Source organism: Ranitomeya imitator, chromosome 1 (genome assembly GCF_032444005.1).
Source record: "Ranitomeya imitator isolate aRanImi1 chromosome 1, aRanImi1.pri, whole genome shotgun sequence".
NCBI classification, from domain to species: domain Eukaryota; kingdom Metazoa; phylum Chordata; class Amphibia; order Anura; family Dendrobatidae; genus Ranitomeya; species Ranitomeya imitator.
The window spans coordinates 1,166,899,885-1,166,919,644 of NC_091282.1; the positions used below are offsets into that span (position 1 = coordinate 1,166,899,885).

The 19,760-nt window shown below is 45.4% G+C and overlaps 2 protein-coding genes across 2 annotated transcripts; one reads left to right on the top strand and one right to left on the bottom strand.

Moving 5' to 3' along the window:
* The first annotated feature begins 1,599 nt into the window (after positions 1–1,599).
* LOC138657118 (uncharacterized) lies at positions 1,600–4,667 on the top strand. Its single transcript, XM_069744665.1, has 4 exons — positions 1,600–1,875; positions 2,032–2,227; positions 2,377–2,536; positions 3,463–4,667. Exons 2-4 carry the CDS (start codon positions 2,074–2,076, stop codon positions 4,559–4,561), a joined length of 1,413 nt encoding a protein of 470 aa, XP_069600766.1. The 5' UTR covers positions 1,600–1,875; positions 2,032–2,073; the 3' UTR covers positions 4,562–4,667.
* A 12,078-nt stretch (positions 4,668–16,745) lies between these two features.
* On the bottom strand, positions 16,746–19,550 carry LOC138657119 (uncharacterized). The gene is made up of 2 exons (XM_069744666.1): positions 19,132–19,550; positions 16,746–18,976 (listed from the first exon to the last, which is right to left on the bottom strand). Exons 1-2 carry the CDS (start codon positions 19,476–19,478, stop codon positions 18,091–18,093), a joined length of 1,233 nt encoding a protein of 410 aa, XP_069600767.1. The 5' UTR covers positions 19,479–19,550; the 3' UTR covers positions 16,746–18,090.
* Positions 19,551–19,760: the final 210 nt, after the last annotated feature.

Genomic DNA, 19,760 nt, shown 5'->3' on the forward strand with positions numbered 1-19,760 from the left:
GTCTGCTTTATCTTGGCTGGTTGTCAAAAATGAAGGGGACCCCATGCCTTTTTTATTATTTATTTAAATAATTAAAAAAACAGAAGCAGAAGCGACGGATGTCGCCCATATACACAGCGCTGCCTTCTTTATTTCTTCTTCCATACTTTGCAGCCTGACACACATGTGTATGTTTGATAAAGGTTTTTACTGACCGAAACGTCATGTATGATACACAATATCTATGTGGACCACTGTAATAAAAGTCTCATTTTTTTCACTACACTCACCTCAGAGTTTCGGGTTCTTCTTAGAGCCTCAGTAAGGCTACGTTCACATTAGCGTCATGCGACGCTGCGTCGCCGACGCACGGCAACGCATGCGTCATGCGCCCCTATCTTTTACATTGGGGACGCATGCGTTGCGTTGTCGTGCGTTTTCGGTAAAACGCACGACGCATGCGTCATTTCACCGCACCTGGGTGGCGTCGGAGACGCGACAATGTTGCATTTTTCGAGCGTCTAAAAAACGCATGCGTCGCACTTGCGTCGCTCGTGCGTCGACATTGCGTTAAAATCTCCATTGAAACACATTGACAACGCACTTGCGTCGCGTGTGTGCGTCGTGCGTGCGTTGTACGACGCATGCGTCGTTACATAAAATTGAACAAAAAGGTGTCTAGACAGTGTCTAGACAGTGCAAACAGTAGATAAACATCCCCCCTATATAAAGAAAATGTTTGGATTGTTTGTCACTTCTACTGCAGCATCTTGAGGCAAGAAATCCATCACCAGAACACTTCTACACATCCCAGAACACTTCTACTTATCCGCTGTCCAGAGATGTAAGTATACAATGATTCTGTGCATTTTCTACATGTGGTTTAAAATTATTTTTGCAAGTTGTGTTTTATATTCTGCACTGTGGTTAAAGATATTGTTGTATTTTTAGTCTGGTTGTGATGTATGGCGTTGTATAGGATGGCGTTTCATTGTGTCTGCGGCCTTGATGATTGTTCTTTTCAGGATAGAATTTTATTTTCAATTATTTGGTTTGGTGGTGTTTTTTGTATTCAGTTGTGATGTTTAAAAATTGCGTTATATGATGGCGTTTAATAGTCTCCGGCCCTGACGGTTTTATTGTAAAGTATGGTAGTGCATAGAATGATTATGCGCCCTTTTACATGTAATAATTTTTTTATTGCAAGTTGTGTAGTTCTGCACTGTGGTTGTGTAAAGACATTGTTGTATGTTTCTGGCTGTGATGTATGGCGTTGTATGCCCTTCTATTGTCTCCGGCCCTGTCGGTTTTATTGTAAAGTATGGTGTTTTTAAATATTTACATTTTTTTCCTTTCAAAAATCTATTGTGTTTTTGGGGTTTCTTGCTCCGTGGATTACTGTACTTTAAAAAAAAAAAAATCTTTTGGTATTACAACATGGGGTCTGTTGTAGATCTTATCTTTAGGCTTTAGTTTAATCTGGCATTGGGTTGTCTCAGCCATTGTTTCTTGTGGCAGTGTTGTTTGCTCAGCGTTAGGTTGGAGTGCAATGTTGTTTGTGGTTTAAATGCCTTTTTTTTTTGTTTTTTTTTTTATATTGCTGGATTGTGCATAGGAGCATAGGAACAATTATTTTGTTCTTTATTTCAGAATTGCATTAATAGTCATGGCCAGCGGCAGTGATTCCAGCACCCCACCGCTGAGGAGTGAGGTGAGTACATGATCTACTATTACTATATTCGCTTTCATTTGTAGATGGGTCACTCAACTTTTTGGTAAACTATTTTGCAGGCTTCTTCAAGTGAGGAGGAGAGCCAGGAGGAAGAGAGGGAGCAGGAGCAGAGATCGGAGCAGGAGCAGAGACCACGGGGCCAAGCTGTGGTTGCAGGACGGAGAGTAAGTTTTTTTTTTAAACTTTTTTTTTTTTTTTTTTTTTGGGCGGGTATGGGGGGTGGCGGGATGGGGTGGTGTTGTGTGTGGTAGGTGGCGGTGGAGGAGGTAGGGTCAACTTTTATTTATCTTGCAACAATTAATATTTTCCATTTTTTCTAGGTTTCACAACGGGCCCTGGATGAACCCCTCAACATCGACCTCATGGTGGCATCCATAGAGGAACGGGGCCCGTTGTGGGACAGCCGTGACCCCCGGCACGCGGACCAGGGCATATTGCGGTGTCTGTGGAAAGAGGTGGCACAATTGCTGTGGGATGGCTTCGACAGCGCTTCCCCCACGGTCAAAGCTAGTTTTCGTAAGTATTTCCAAAATGCTGCTGTGACCCATCATGCTAGGATTACACAACCGTCTGTGATGTCTTCTATTGGTATTGCACACGGTTGCGTAATCGTTGTCAATATATTCTCTAAATTTTGTTTTGTTTTTTTATTTATTTATACACAGTTCGAAAACTGCGGACCAGATGGCGCTCCATGAAGGACCGTTTCAAGAGGGGCCTGAAAAAGGAAGGACAGGCCCGTAGTGGTGCAGCGGCTTCAAGGACCTCGGTTTACAAGTATAACCGTATACTGCAATTCTTGAGACCGGTCCTTGAAAGCAGAGAGTAAGTCTAGTACCTATGCACACACCTAGTTTTTACAACATGCATATTCACATACTACATTCCAGCCACTTAGCTTATTGCCCAGCCATTTATTTTGGCAAGTACAAAGTATTTAAACAAAAAAAAAAAGGTGAGTTCACCGAGGCGTGAAAAGTAAAAAATACATACTTTTATCCTCTTCAATCATAAGCAGAGGATGAAAAATCAGCACAATACCATAGACACTATCTACGCGTTTCAGGTGGCAGGGAACATCAGACCTGAAACACGTAGATAGTGTTTTTATTGTATTGTGCAGATGTTTCATCCTCTGCTTCTGATTGAAGTGAATAAAGTATTTTGTTTTTACTTTTCACGCCTCGTTGACCTCGAATTTATATTCATTTCTGGTATTCTCACACTTTACACAGCAGCTCCCTTCTGGGATTACTACAATGGTGAGCATGACTTACTAGTAATGTCCCTGAAATCGGAAGTATACAGAACACAGAAAGCTAGTAGATTGGCCATGCCCAGCCAATATTTCATAGGGGATTAGTATAGTACCTATCCAGGTGTATCCCCGATTTAGTTATACACAAATAATTAAAATATTATAGACACGCCATACATTCCACTGCAAGGCAGGTTATGTTCCCATGCTTGCTCAGCTCAAAGGACCTGTGATGACGTCTCGGTCACATGACCGTGACGTCATGGCAATTCGAACGTAAGCATAATTGTCTGGCGTTACAAATCGCAATCATGGGTGACTATTTAGAATAAAATAAATGTGTTTTTTTTAATATTGATGGTGCATATGCAGTGTCAAGATTAAAAATAGGTTAATATTAATGGCGGTAATGGATACCTGGCGGTAAAGTTAATTAATGACGCCTGTGAAATTTGATATTTAGTATACTAATGCTTTCCTTATGTTTTCACAGAACACACAGCAGCACCCGCGAGCCTGTCCGACCCTCTGGAGCGGTCCTTTGTGAAGCGCCATCTCAAGCCTCGCAGCCATCCCACAGCGAGAGCAGGTCTGCACCACCACAATCTGGCGAACCGGCAGCCGGTCCATCAGATGTTCCCCTGGCCGAGGCCTCTGTCGCTCCTTCCTTCGGGTCTTCCCGACAGCGTCAGCGGGCCTCGGACAGGGCGCCCATGCCCGAATTTTTACATTTGAGTACCGTCTTTCAGAATGGTTTCAAGGCGCTGTGCGATAAAATGTCAAATATCGAGCGGCGTCTTGAAAACATCGAAACGGATCTCGCGAGGCCGGCGAAACATTTTTTTACTGCCCTTCACAACGGGATGGTTGAACATCTTACGCCGGAACTCCAGATTTCGGTCATGCAGGGCTGCAACAATCTTTATGTCACTGCTCTGCAGCAGGCTCGGGTCATGCAGTCAGCGACAAATGCGCCCACAGTACCATCGCTGGCTGCCATGACTCCGACTCCTGCTGCAGAGCACCACCACAGAGGTCCGCGTGACGAGGGCCACCGCCACCGCCACCACAGAACAGAGCCCCAAAGGTCGGAGCAAGACCGGCCTTCAAGGGCACACGGGCACAGACGGGAAGCCGACCCACACCCAGAGGGAGAGAGGAGGAAAAAAAAGAAGACCAAGACGACGACGACTAGCACTACGACCTTGGCTATGGCTGCTCCCACAACTACCACCAGAACACAGCCTGGGTCGACCCGGAGCACACCAAGTACCCAGGCTGGGTCTACACGGAGCACACCCAGTACCCAGCCTGGGTCTACAAGGAGCACACCGTCAACACAGCCTGGGTCGACCCGGAGCCGGAGTAGCCAGCCAAGGACACTGGTCGTCGTCCCTCCTCCTCCTCCCTCACCTGCTTTGGAAGTATCCCAACAGTGGATGGATGTCGGCATCCCGTCAAGTATCATTGAATATGCTGCTGCTTCCTCCCCCTCGTCCTCCTCCTCCTCGTCCTCCTCCTCGGTCTCTTCCACACCCACCAGAAGTGAGGGATATCAATCCCCTTTAGTTGTGGATGTAGGTACCCCGTAATGTTATGTCCCTAATTTTTTTTCCTGTCCCAAAATAAAAAATTTATTTGGTTTACAAAAAATTGGTTTTTATTGTCTCAAATAAAGTTTTCACCAAATGACACCTTGCGCCGTATACACAATTATTGTCTTTGTAACACCTGATGTGCAATGTCTGACAATATTTTTTAGATTTTTTTTAATTAATTGTTTTATAGGCCTGGCGCTTAGAGTTGAGCGACCTTGACCTTTTTAGAGTCGAGCCGGGTTTTGCGAAACCCGACTATGTCCAAAGTCGGGTCGAGTGAAATCGGCCGATTATGACGTAAAGTCGGGATCGACCGAAACACGAAACCCAATGCAAGTCAATGGGGCAGCATAGTCGGCAGTGAGTGGGGGCCAGGAAAACACCTAGAGTGCCCATTTTAATGTCAAAACCATCCATTCTTCTTAATGAAGCTTGTCAAGCGTAATTTACCTTAAAATAATTGGAAGGCATTTGAAATTGGGGGTCATTTGGCTAAAGTTGTGGGGGGTAGGGCTGGTTCAAGTAATTAGTGGGCCCAGTAAATCTGGACCACGTCACGGCAGTGGAGCAGGGAGAGGTAAGTATTTCAACTTTGCAAGTGCTGTGATCCTGAGCAAGCAGGGGGGGGCCCACTCGTTGGCATTGGCACTGGCACAGGGCCCCTCAAAGTACAGCGGTGTGTTTGCACGGCGGGGGCGCCTCCCACCGGCAGCAACACTTTTGCGTACTATGAGAGGCCCTGTGCCAGTGACGTCGCCAACTAGTATTCCTCCCCCCACCTGATGAAGGAACCTGCACTTTCATCTGCACCTTCCTCTTTGTCCCCGTGTAAGGTGGTATGGTATGCGGGAAGAGCAACCTGACTTTCAGCAGGGTCACAATGTTGTTGTGTAGCGTGCACGGGGAATGTTGCGTTATGGGTCAATGTACCAGCAGACTCATCTATCACTGGCTGGGCAATGGGCACGATGAAGTGGAAACACAGATATAGGCCCAAAGAAGAAAGTGGGCTAAATGCAGTTCAAAATTGGTAACACAGGAATAACCAGGGGGCATTGCAGTGGAGGACAACTGGAATGAGAGGCTGACACAGAGAGTAGGGCCAAATCAGTAAGTAGTCGAAATGCAGTTCAAAATTGGCAACCGTAGTAAACAGGCGGCACAGCTTTGTTCAGTGGAGGAGAACAGCAAGGAGTGGCAGACACCGATAGTAGGCCCCAACCCAACTAGTAGGCCAAATGCAGTCTAACATTAACAACTACTTAACGAGAGGCTGAAAATGGAATTTCAGGACAGGAAACCAGGAGAACAGCAAGGAGTGGCAGACACCGATAGTAGGCCCCAAACCAACTAGTACGCCAAATGCAGTTGTTCCATTTAACCACAATTTAATGAGAGCCTGAAGATAGAAGCTCAGGAAAGGCAACCTGGGGAACACCTTGGAGTGTAACACACCATCTCTCTCCACCCCATACCCATTTTGTAGGCCTAATGCTGTGTACTTTTCTACAACTACTAAACGAGAGTCGGAAGACCGAAGCAATGGCAAGGAAACCTGGGGAACACCTTGGAGTGTAACACACCATCTCTCTCCACCCCATACCCAATTTGTAGGCCTAATGCAGCCTACTTTCCGACACCTACTAAACGAGAGCATGAAGATCGAAGCTCAGGAAAGGCAACCTGGGGAACACCTTGGAGTGTAACACACCATCTCTCTCCACCCCATACCCATTTTTTAGGCCTAATGCAGTGTACTTTTCTACAACTACTAAACGAGAGTCGGAAGACCGAAGCAATGGCAAGGAAACCTGGGGAACACCTTGGAGTGTAACACACCATCTCTCTCCACCCCATTCCCCATTTTTTAGGCCTAATGCAGCCTACTTTCCGACACCTACTAAACGAGAGCATGAAGATCGAAGCTCAGGAAAGGCAACCTGGGGAACACCTTGGAGTGTAACACACCATCTCTCTCCACCCCATACCCATTTTGTAGGCCTAATGCTGTGTACTTTTCTACAACTACTAAACGAGAGTCGGAAGACCGAAGCAATGGCAAGGAAACCTGGGGAACACCTTGGAGTGTAACACACCATCTCTCTCCACCCCATTCCCCATTTTTTAGGCCTAATGCAGCCTACTTTCCGACACCTACTAAACGAGAGCATGAAGATCGAAGCTCAGGAAAGGCAACCTGGGGAACACCTTGGAGTGTAACACACCATCTCTCTCCACCCCATACCCATTTTGTAGGCCTAATGCTGTGTACTTTTCTACAACTACTAAACGAGAGTCGGAAGACCGAAGCAATGGCAAGGAAACCTGGGGAACACCTTGGAGTGTAACACACCATCTCTCTCCACCCCATACCCAATTTGTAGGCCTAATGCAGCCTACTTTCCGACACCTACTAAACGAGAGCATGAAGATCGAAGCTCAGGAAAGGCAACCTGGTGAAAACCTTGGAGTGTAACACAACCTGTCTCTACACCCCATACACAATTAGTAGGCCTAATGCAGCGTAGTTTCCAACAGCTACTAAACGAGAGCCGGAAGATCGAAGCTCAGGAAAGGCAACCTGGGGAACACCTTGGAGTGTAACACAACCTCTCTCTACACCACGGAAGGGCTGATTCTTAGGAAGGAAGGCTGTTGTAAATAAGCATTGCGCGTCCGAGGGTGATTATATTCTTATTCGGTATCTACTCACCCTCGGACGCGCCATGCTTCTTGATTTGTAATTAATGTTTATTTGCAATGTGCTTTTGACTTACTCAATTATTTTTTTAATTATTGATTTTATTAAATTAATAGTTTAACATCTTATTGGAAATAATTTAAAGGAGACGCGACAGGACAACACTCGGTGGATGCCATATCTGTGTTAACAACTCCAAAAAACTTTCAGTTAACTTCTTGCAGGAGAAAGAAATTGTAGCTGTTGGACCTTTGTAGTACAGTTCCAGATATTTGTTGTGTGTTTGTTTTGATTGTTAAAATGTCTGCATTTGAGATCTCAACACGATCTTATTTTTTATAATCAAATTAATTTTTTAAATATTTTATTAGGTTGGTTCAAGGGGTACACGGGCCGCAGTAGACAGGTCAGTGGAGGCCTAGTGGAAGGAGGGACCACAGACAGGCATCGAAGGCCTAAAATAATAACACATGGCTGTAGGCAATTTTAAATTGGTTCCAGGGGTACACGGGCAGCAGTGGTGTGGTCAGTGGAGGCCTAGTGGAAGGAGTGACCGCAGACAGGCATCGAAGGCCTAAAATAATAACACATGGCTGTAGGCAATTTTAAATTGGTTCCAGGGGTACACGGGCAGCAGTGCCCTGGTCAGTGTAATAGTAGTTGAAAGAATGGACCGCAGACAGGCATCGAAGGCCTAAAATAAAAAAATTGGGCTGGCTGTAGGCAATTTTAAATTGGTTCCAGGGGTACACGGGCAGCAGTGGTGTGGTCAGTGGAGGCCTAGTGGAAGGAGTGACCGCAGACAGGCATCGAAGGCCTAAAATAATCACACATGGCTGTAGGCAATTTTAAATTGGTTCCAGGGGTACACGGGCAGCAGTGGTGTGGTCAGTGGAGGCCTAGTGGAAGGAGTGACCACAGACAGGCATCGAAGGCCTAAAATATTAACACATGGCTGTAGTCAATTTTAAATTGGTTCCAGGGGTACTTGGGCAGCAGTGCCCTGGTCAGTGTAGTAGTAGTTGAAAGAATGGACCGCAGACAGGCATCGAAGGCCTAAAATAAAAAAATTGGGCTGGCTGTAGGCAATTTTAAATTGGTTCCAGGGGTACACGGGCAGCAGTGGTCTGGTCAGTGGAAGTCTAGTGGAAGGAGTGACCGCAGACAGGCTTCGAAGGCCTAACATAACAAACTTGGGCTGGCTGTAGGCACTTTTAAATTGGTTCCAGGGGTACACGGGCAGCAGTGGTCTGGTCAGTGGAAGTCTAGTGGAAGGAGTGACCGCAGACAGGCTTCGAAGGCCTAACATAACAAACTTGGGCTGGCTGTAGGCACTTTTAAATTGGTTCCAGGGGTACATGGGCAGCAGTGGTCTGGTCAGTGGAAGTCTAGTGGAAGGAGTGACCGCAGACAGGCTTCCAAGGCCTAACATAACAAACTTGGGCTGGCTGTAGGCACTTTTAAATTGGTTCCAGGGGTACACGGGCAGCAGTGGTCTGGTCAGTGGAAGTCTAGTGGAAGGAGTGACGGCAGACAGTCTTCGAAGGCCTAACATAACAAAATTGGGCTGACTATAGGCACTTTTAAATTGGTTCCAGGGTAACACGGCCAGCAGTGGCCTGGTCAGTGTAGTAGTTGTAGAAAGAAGGGACCGCAGACAGGCTTCGAAGGCCTAACATAACAAAAATGTCAAAACAATGGTATTGTCAGTGCCAGGCATTGAAGGATGTCAGCGCCTAGACTACACATTGGTGAAGCTGTGAGAGATAATTTTGCTAGTGGTAGAGCACTGTTTGAGCTGGGGGGGGAACTGGCTTGTGGCCGGCGGTACAGGCACAGGGCCCCTCATATTACAACGGTGTGTCTGACGTTGGGTGCGCACCACCACCGCCAGAGACACTTTATTGTACTATGAGGGACCCAGTGGCAGTGCCGTCGACCAAAAGCGGCCACACCCACCTCTTCAGACAAACAGCACTCTCAAGGGTCCAAGCGCAAAGTGGCGATAGCACGGCCCCGTGTGGGGAGTTTGGCCATTTCGTGAGGTGGAAACATGTCGTATGCTGGACAATCAGGTGAAGAAAATTACGAGATTGGAAAAGTCATTCAGAATAGTCCACAGGCAAGACCTTTTCATAGGAAAGCTAGGTGTCAGCCGGGCAGGGTGGGGCAAAAGATTTTGAAATCCAGTTGTGGTTCATTTTAATGAAGGTTAGATCATCTACATTTTGGGTAGCCAGACGAGTCCTTTTTTCTGTTAGTATTGAACCTGCAGCACTGAATACTCTTTCTGATAGGACACTAGCTGCCGGGCAAGCAAGCTCCTGCAATGCATATTCTGCCAATTCTGGCCAGGTGTCTAATTTGGATGCCCAGTAATCAAATGGGAATGACGGTTGAGGGAGAACGTCGATAAGGGATGAAAAATAGTTTGTAACCATACTGGACAAATGTTGTCTCCTGTCACTTTGAATTGATGCTGCAGTACCTGTCCTGTCTGCGGTCATAGAAAAATCACTCCACAACCTGGTCAGAAAACCCCTCTGGCCAACGCCACTTCTGATTTCTGCCCCTCTAACACCTCTGGTCTGCTGGCCCCTGGAGCTCGTGTGAGAACGATCACGGGCGCTGTGTGCAGGGAATGCCAGAAGCAAACGGTCAACAAGAGTTGATTGTTTTGTTGCTAATATTAGTTCCAAGTTCTCATGTGGCATAATATTTTGCAATTTGCCTTTATAGCGAGGATCAATGAGGCAGGCCAACCAGTAATCGTCATCGTTCATCATTTTTGTAATGCGTGTGTCCCTTTTGAGGATACGCAAGGCATAATCCGCCATGTGGGCCAAAGTTCCCGTTGTCAAATCTGCGGTTGTGCTTGGTTGAGGGGCAGTTGCAGGCAAATCTACGTCACTTGTGTCCCTCAAAAAACCAGAACCCGGCCTTGCCACGCCACCAATTTCCCGTGCCCCCGGGAAAGCTTCCTCATTAAAAATATACTCATCCCCATCATCCTCCTCATCCTCCACCTCCTCTTCGCCCGGTACCTCATCATGTACACTGCCCTGACCAGACAATCGCTGACTGTCATCAAGGCTTTCCTCTTCCTCTGGTGCAGACGCCTGATCCTTTATGTGCGTCAAACTTTGCATCAGCAGACGCATTAGGGGGATGCTCATGCTTATTATGGCGTTGTCTGCACTAACCAGCCGTGTGCATTCCTCAAAACACTGAAGGACTTGACACATGTCTTGAATCTTCGACCACTGCACACCTGACAACTCCATGTCTGCCATCCTACTGCCTGCCCGTGTATGTGTATCCTCCCACAAAAACATAACAGCCCGCCTCTGTTCGCACAGTCTCTGAAGCATGTGCAGTGTTGAGTTCCACCTTGTTGCAACGTCTATGATTAGGCGATGCTGGGGAAGGTTCAAAGAACGCTGATAGGTCTGCATACGGCTGGAGTGTACAGGCGAACGGCGGATATGTGCGCAAAGTCCACGCACTTTGAGGAGCAGGTCGGATAACCCCGGATAACTTTTCAGGAAGCACTGCACCACCAGGTTTAAGGTGTGAGCCAGGCAAGGAATGTGTTTCAGTTGGGAAAGGGAGATGGCAGCCATGAAATTCCTTCCGTTATCACTCACTACCTTGCCTGCCTCAAGATCTACAGTGCCCAGCCACGACTGCGTTTCTTGCTGCAAGAACTCGGACAGAACTTCCGCGGTGTGTCTATTGTCGCCCAAACACTTCATAGCCAATACAGCCTGCTGACGTATGCCAGTAGCTGCCCCATAATGGGAGACCTGGTGTGCAACTGTGGCAGGTGCGGATGGAGTGTTTGTGCGACTGCGGTCTGTGGACGAGCTCTTGCTTCTGCAGGAGGACGAGGAGGAGGAGGAGGAGGAGGGGGTGCGAACGGCTACAGACAACTGTTTACTAGACCGTGGGCTAGGCAGAACTGTCCCAAACTTGCTGTCCCCTGTGGACCCTGAATCCACCACATTTACCCAGTGTGCCGTGATGGACACGTAACGTCCCTGGCCATGCCTACTGGTCCATGCATCTGTTGTCAGGTGCACCTTTGTGCTCACAGATTGCCTGAGTGCATGGACGATGCGCTCTTTAACATGCTGGTGGAGGGCTGGGATGGCTTTTCTGGAAAAAAAGTGTCGACTGGGTAGCTCGTAGCGTGGTACAGCGTAGTCCATCAGGTCTTTGAAAGCTTCGCTTTCAACTAACCGGTAGGGCATCATCTCTAACGAGATTAGTCTAGCTATGTGGGCGTTCAAACCCTGTGTACGCGGATGCGAGGCTAAGTACTTCCTTTTTCTAACCATAGTCTCATGTAGGGTGAGCTGGACTGGAGAGATGGAGATCGTGGAACTAGCGGGGGTGCCGGTGGACATGGCAGACTGAAAGACGGTGGGAGATGGTATTGTTGCCGCCGGTGCCCTAGATGCAGTGTTTCCTACTACGAAACTGGTGATTCCCTGACCCTGACTGCTTTGGCCTGGCAAAGATACCTGCACAGATACAGCAGGTGGTGCGCTAAATGGTGGTCCTACACTGCCGGAAGGGATGTTGCGTTGATGACTAGCTTCATTGGCCGAGGGTGCAACAACCTTAAGGGACGTTTGGTAGTTAGTCCAAGCTTTCAAATGCATGGTGGTTAAATGTCTATGCATGCAACTAGTATTGAGACTTTTCAGATTCTGACCTCTGCTTAAGGAAGTAGAACATTTTTGACAGATGACTTTGCGCTGATCAATTGGATGTTGTTTAAAAAAATGCCAGACTGCACTCTTTCTAGCATCGGATACCTTTTCAGGCATTGCAGACTGAGCTTTAACCGGATGGCCACGCTGTCCTCCACCAGGTTTTGGCTTTGCCACGCGTTTTGGGCAAGATACGGGCCCGGCAGATGGAACCTGTGGCGATGTTGATGCCTGCTGCGGCCCCTCCTCCTCCTCTGCTTCAGAACTGCTGCCGCCTGCACCCTGTTCCCCCAATGGCTGCCAATCGGGGTCAAGAACTGGGTCATCTAATAACTCTTCTTGTACCTCCTGCGCAACTTCGTCTGTGTCACCGTGTCGTTCGGTGGTATAGCGTTCGTGATGGGGCAACATAGTCTCATCAGGGTCTGATTCTTGATCAGCACCCTGCGAGGGCAATGTTGTGGTCTGAGTCAAAGGACCAGCATAGTAGTCTGGCTGTGGCTGTGCGTCAGTGCACTCCATGTCAGATTCAATTTGTAATGGGCATGGACTGTTAACTGCTTCACTTTCTAAGCCAGGGACGGTATGTGTAAAGAGCTCCATGGAGTAACCCGTTGTGTCGCCTGCTGCATTCTTCTCTGTTGTTGTTTTTGCTGAAGAGGACAAGGAAGTGACTTGTCCCTGACCGTGAACATCCACTAACGACGCGCTGCTTTTACTTTTACCAGTTTCACGAGAGGAGGCAAAAGAGCTAGAGGCTGAGTCAGCAAGATAAGCCAAAACTTGCTCTTGCTGCTCCGGCTTTAAAAGCGGTTTTCCTAATCCCAGAAAAGGGAGCGTTCGAGGCCTTGTGTAGCCGGACGACGAACCTGGCTCCACAGCTCCAGACTTAGGTGCAATATTTTTTTCCCCACGACCACCTGATGCTCCACCACTACCACTACCCTCATTACCAGCTGACAATGAACGCCCCCGGCCACGACCTCTTCCACTAGACTTCCTCATTGTTTTAAAAACGTAACCAAACTAACGTTATTTGTTGCAGTCACACAACTTACACGGTGAGCTATAACTTCAGTATGATTTAGCTACCCCTTTACAGGTTGGTGAGACCACAGCGAAAATCAGGCCCAATGTTACACACTTTTTTTTTGGTGGCTGCAAATTAGAGAGATGCCCCACACGCAGGACTGTCACTGAAGCACAAATGTTAATATTAATGTCACACTATTATTTTTTTTTTATTTTTATTTTTTTCAGGAACACTTTAGAAACCCCCCCCAAAAAAAAACATTGATTTTTGCAGGGAGAATTTAGAAAACAAATTATATGCTTTCTATGGGCCACTGAGTGAGAGATGACGCACACAGGAATCAGGAGTGGCACACAAGCCCAGAGGCCAATATTTTTCTACCAATGATTGATGGAGTTATTTTCTCTGGTAGATTTTGGAACCCAAATCAAGGAAAAAAAATATAGGCTTTCTATGGACCACAATTGGAGAGAGAGAGAGAGAGAGAGAGAGAGAGAGAGAGAGAGAGAGATGGCACACCCAGGAGTCAAGACTGGCACACAAGCAGAAAGGCCAATATTAATCTCCCACTGTTTTTTTTGGTTGATTTTTTTTTTTTTTTTCAGGGAGACTTTAGAAAAAAAAATAATAAAAAAAATATGATTTTATCAGGAAGAATTTAGAAACCAAATAAAATAAAATGATTTTTTCAGGGAGAATTTATAAAACAAATAAAACCAAAAATAGGCGTTCTATGGCCCACTGACTGAGAGATGACGCACACAGGAATCAGGAGTGGCACACAAGCCCAGAGGCCAATATTTTTCTACCAATGATTGATGGAGTTATTTTCTCTGGTAGATTTTGGAACCCAAATCAAGGAAAAAAAATATAGGCTTTCTATGGACCACAATTGGAGAGAGAGAGAGAGAGAGAGAGAGAGAGAGAGAGAGATGGCACACCCAGGAGTCAAGACTGGCACACAAGCAGAAAGGCCAATATTAATCTCCCACTGTTTTTTTTGGTTGTTTTTTTTTTTTTTTTTTCAGGGAGACTTTAGAAAAAAAAATAATAAAAAAAATATGATTTTATCAGGAAGAATTTAGAAACCAAATAAAATAAAATGATTTTTTCAGGGAGAATTTATAAAACAAATAAAACCAAAAATAGGCGTTCTATGGCCCACTGACTGAGAGATGACGCACACAGGAATCAGGAGTGGCACACAAGCCCAGAGGCCAATATTTTTCTACCAATGATTGATGGAGTTATTTTCTCTGGTAGATTTTGGAACCCAAATCAAGGAAAAAAAATATAGGCTTTCTATGGACCACAATTGGAGAGAGAGAGAGAGAGAGAGAGAGAGAGAGAGAGAGATGGCACACCCAGGAGTCAAGACTGGCACACAAGCAGAAAGGCCAATATTAATCTCCCACTGTTTTTTTTGGTTGTTTTTTTTTTTTTTTTTCAGGGAGACTTTAGAAAAAAAAATAATAAAAAAAATATGATTTTATCAGGAAGAATTTAGAAACCAAATAAAATAAAATGATTTTTTCAGGGAGAATTTATAAAACAAATAAAACCAAAAATAGGCGTTCTATGGCCCACTGACTGAGAGATGACGCACCCAGGAGTCAAGACTGGCACACAAGCAGAAAGGCCAATATTAATCTCCCACTGTTTTTTTTTTTTTTTTCAGGGAGACTTTAGAAAAAAAAAAAATAAAAAAAATATGATTTTGTCAGGAAGAATTTAGAAACCAAATAAAATAAAATGATTTTTTCAGGGAGAATTTAGAAAACAAATAAAACCAAAAATAGGCGTTCTATGGCCCACTGACTAAGAGAGAGAGAGAGAGATGGAACGCTTAGTACTGGCACACAAGCCCAAAGGGCAATATTAATCTCCCTTTTTTTTTCCAGGGAGAATTTCTAAAACCCCCAAAAAAAAAAAAATAGGCTTTCTATGGCCCACTATTTGTGAGAGAGATGGGACGCTCAGGACTGGCACAGATGGCACGCTCAGGACTGGCACAGAAGCCCAGAGGCCAATATTAATCTCCCTTTTTTTCTGGGAGAATTTATAAAACCAAAAAAATATTTAAATAGGCTTTCTATGGCCCACTATTTGTGAGAGAGATGGCACGCTCAGGACTGGCACAGATGGCACGCTCACAACTGGCACACAAGCCCAGAGGCCAATATTAATCTCCCTTTTTTCAGGGAAAATTTATAAAACCAAAAAAAAAATTAAATAGGCTTTCTATGGCCCACTATTTGTGAGAGAGATGGCACGCTCAGGACTGGCACAGATGGCACGCTCACAACTGGCACACAAGCCCAGAGGCCAATATTAATCTCCCTTTTTTCAGGGAAAATTTATAAAACAAAAAAAAAAATTAAATAGGCTTTCTATGGCCCACTATTTGTGAGAGAGATGGCACGCTCAGGACTGGCACAGATGGCACGCTCACAACTGGCACACAAGCCCAGAGGCCAATATTAATCTCCCTTTTTTTCAGGGAGAATTTATAAAACCAAAAAAAAAATTAAATAGGCTTTCTATGGCCCACTATTTGTGAGAGAGATGGCACGCTCAGGGCTGGCACAGATGGCACGCTCAGGACTGGCACACAAGCCCAGAGGCCAATATTAATCTCCCTTTTTTTCAGGGAGAATTTATAAAACCCCAAAAAAAATAAAATAGGCTTTCTATGGCCCACTATTTGTGAGAGAGATGGCACACTCAGGACTGGCACACAAGCCCAAAGGCCAATATTAATCTCCCACTGTATTTTTATCAGGGAGAATTTATACACCCCACAAAAAAAAATACAGAAAAATGAAAAGGCTTTCTATGGCCCACTATGTGAGAGAGATGGCACACACAGGGATGGCACTCTAGCAGAAATGCCAAATTGCCAATCTTAATCTCCCACCAAAAAAAAAAAAAAAAAAAACACAGGGAATGTCCTACAATTACTATCTCCCTGCCTGCAGTAATCTCAGCCAGGTATGGCAGGCAGCTACTATCTCCCTGCCTGCAGTAATCTCAGCCAGGTATGGCAGGCAGCAATAAGGAGTGGACTGATGCACAAATGAAATAAAAAGTGTGGACAAACAAAAAAGATAGCTGTGCAGAAAGGAAGGAACAAGAGGATTTGTGCTTTGAAAAAAGCAGTTGGTTTGCACAGCGGCGTACACACAGCAATGCAGCTATCAGGGAGCCTTCTAGGGCAGCCCAATGAGCTACAGCGCTGAGGGGAAAAAAAAAAAAAAAAAACTTCCACTGTCCCTGCACACCGAGGGTGGTGTTGGACAGTGCAAATCGCTGCAGCACAAGCGGTTTTGTGGTTAATGGACCCTGCCTAACGCTATCCCTGCTTCTGACAAAGCGGCAGCAACCTCTCCCTAAGCTCAGATCAGCAGCAGTAAGATGGCGGTCGGCGGGAACGCCTCTTTATAGCCCCTGTGACGTCGCAGACAGCAAGCCAATCACTGCAATGCCCTTCTCTAAGATGGTGGGGACCAGGACCTATGTCATCACGCTGCCCACACTCTGCGTTTACCTTCATTGGCTGAGAAATGGCGCTTTTCGCGTCATTGAAACGCGACTTTGGCGCGAAAGTCGCGTACCGCATGGCCGACCCCGCACAGGGGTCGGATCGGGTTTCATGAAACCCCGACTTAGCCAAAAGTCGGCGACTTTTGAAAATGTTCGACCTGTTTCGCTCAACCCTACTGGCGCTCATTGTACTATCAGCTGTTACAAACACAACCAGCATTGCTCAATATGTCAAGTTTAAAATGTACCATCACACAACGATTTCAGTATAGATAAAGTTGGTTTATTTGTGTAACCAACGTTATCTTTTCTGTAATCGTAAAACGATAGAGCCCCTGCTGTGAGATTTTGGGTGTCAACGAATGATTATGATTTTTTTTTGTTACCCACGCTGTCATTGTTGGATCGGCGAGTTAGACACCGATCAAGCGATGTCTTTATTTTAAAATAGGTAATATTGGGTTACTAGCGCAGTGTTTTAAACACTCAAATAAAAATTAAAAAATACCCCACAAATAAAAAAAGGTGTCAACCACGTCCCTCGCCGTCATCTTTCCGCAATTACTTACACTGTGATTCCCGCCCGTAAATCAGAGCACACCGTTAATAATAAACGCTGTACTGTGGTTTAGGGCTGGCACAGTACGGAAAGCTGACGGCGATGGACGTGTCACACACCGTAATAAAATGTTGTTTTGTATTTTTAATAACTACATTTACAATGGTAAACATCGTGAGTGCGGCCATGCGCTTCATAACATTTCCCAGATTACACGGGACTTGCTCTTTTTGGGTTGCTGGAGAGCTGGCTGTGTGACAGCTCTCCATCAACCACACGACCAATAAACAACGATCACGGTCCGGTGGTATCACTGGTAGTTATCGTTGTAGAATAGTTTTATTAATGTACCTTAAAGGGAACCTGTCACCTGAATTTGGTGGGACTGTTTTTGGCTCATATGGGCAGAGTTTTGGGGTGTTCCAGTCCCACAAAATACAGGTGACTGGTTCCCTTTAAAATATTGGTCAGGTGAGGTGGAAGCAATGTTCACAGTGTCGCCACTATTTGACTCTGGACAAATTCTACCATCCTGAGTACAATAGTGTTAACTCTGTAGAGTTTTGCAAACATGATAGTTTCCCTCCTTGTCAAGCCTGGTTCCATATGAAAATAGTCTTCAGTATTAATTATGGTTAACAAGGTGGGAGCCGATGAAGTTTTATACGTCAAAACTATGGTACTCACGGCTGCAAATTTTATTGTTTTGTCACAGTCCATTTGGGTACTGGTGCTCACATAAATTTTGTGGGACAATCATTACTTTCAATAAAATAGGATTTTTTACAATTACTATGGAAAAACGGATGGGAGATTTGTTTTGTGAAAATGGAAAGGCGGAAAGGCACAATAAACTTTATTAACAAACACAACGCATTAGACAATCGGGTGACATTAATAACCAAACATATGATGGTTACATTACATGGGCTCCACAGTGTTTACATAACATCATAACAACACGTTGAATTACACCATTTGATCTTGCCAAGAAACACGGCCAACATCGGAAACAAAATATGCAGCAAATTGGTCCCTCATATGAGCAATCTCCAAAGTTGTCCGCAGAGGATGAGCTTGATAATCAGGCAATGGATTTTGTATGGGTTCATCGAGTTCCACGTTGACTCTCTCTTTATCAATAATAAAATTGTGTAGAACCACACACGCCTTCACCACCTCATCCACTGTCTCAATTTTCAAATTTATTGCGGATCCTAAGATACGCCATTTGGACACCAGAATGCCAAAGGCGCACTCCACAGTTCTTCGGGCCCTGGACAGTCTATAATTAAAAATACTTTTTGTGCGGTCCAACCCCCGACTAGAGTACGGTTTAAGTAGGTTGCCACACATTTGAAAAGCCTCATCCCCAACCACAACAAATGGCAGGGCCGGGCCTTCGGTGTTAGGAAGAGGTCGTGGATGGGGGAAATTAAAATTGTTCTCGTATAATCTTCGGCCCATGTCAGACTCCTTAAATGTCCGTGAATCATTTGCACGACCAAACGCTCCAATGTCCACAGCGAGAAACCTGCAGTCCGCACCTGCAATTGCCATCAGCACGGTGGAAAAGTATTTTTTATAATTATAAAAAAGAGATCCACTTCTTGAAGGCTTGGTAATCCTAATGTGCTTGCCATCCACGGCTCCGATACAGTTAGGGAAATCACAAACTTTTTCAAATTTTTGGGCGTTGGCATGCCATAATTCTCTTGTAGGGATGGGTAAAAATTCCTCCCTGAGGTTGTCCCACAATGCGCGGCATGTGTCTGCAATAATACCCGACAGTGTTGAGACTCCAATCCGAAACTGGAAATGCAGTGATCTCAATGTCTCTCCGGTAGCCAGGAAACTGACAAGAAGAAAAATAAATAAATAAATATAATTAATTTAATTGTTATGAAAGAATTTTTCATTTTTAATTACAATCCCCCACCCCAAAAAACAAAAACACGTTAATTTAAAAAGTGGCAAGAACATATAAATCCTTCACATTCCATTACGTACCGTAGAGTCACCAGCAGACGTTCCTCAGGGGAAATCGATTTACGGAGCTGCGTGTCCTGCCTGGAAATGGCTCCTTCCACCAGACGCAGCAGATATCGGAAGCTGTCTTTTGACATCCTGGTGTACTCAAAATATTTGTCCTGGTTCTCATTTAATTCGCCAAAAAGACAATGGTACACTCCACGACTCTCTCGGACTTCCACTATAGGGTGTAGCCAAAAACGCCGACGACTCCTTCTCCGTTGTTTGTCTCTTTTCCTCTGTTCTTGACAGGCAAAAGCATAAGCTATAGCAAGGGCTAATTCCAGCTGAAAAGTGAGGTAGATACTCTCCATGGAACGATCCATCTTGATGCTCTATGGTTGGAAATAATGTATGCCGGGGTATATATACCACTATTACATTAATACCCACCCCCATCTACCCAGTGGTGGCATTATCGATTGTCTAGACACTAGACCCACCCTCTTCTATTCATTGGTGGTGTTATCTAGTGTCTAGACACTAAATTGTGTGTAAAGATCTAATCAGTGTTTGACAACGCATGCGTCGTAAAACGCTGCGTTTTTGTAAAAACGCACCAAAAACGCACCAAAAACGCTGCGTTTTACGACGCATGCGTCCGACGC

Excerpts from the sequence above, each read along its gene's own strand:
- LOC138657118 (XM_069744665.1), top strand. The coding sequence starts at position 2,074 with ATGGTGGCATCCATAGAGGAACGGGGCCCGTTGTGGGACAGCCGTGAC. Across the intron at positions 2,228-2,376 it reads CACGGTCAAAGCTAGTTTTC|TTCGAAAACTGCGGACCAGA; the intron begins GTAAGTATTTCC and ends ATTTATACACAG. Across the intron at positions 2,537-3,462 it reads CCGGTCCTTGAAAGCAGAGA|AACACACAGCAGCACCCGCG; the intron begins GTAAGTCTAGTA and ends ATGTTTTCACAG.
- LOC138657119 (XM_069744666.1), bottom strand. The coding sequence starts at position 19,478 with ATGGATCGTTCCATGGAGAGTATCTACCTCACTTTTCAGCTGGAATTA. Across the intron at positions 18,977-19,131 it reads CGTCTGCTGGTGACTCTACG|TTTCCTGGCTACCGGAGAGA; the intron begins GTACGTAATGGA and ends TCTTCTTGTCAG.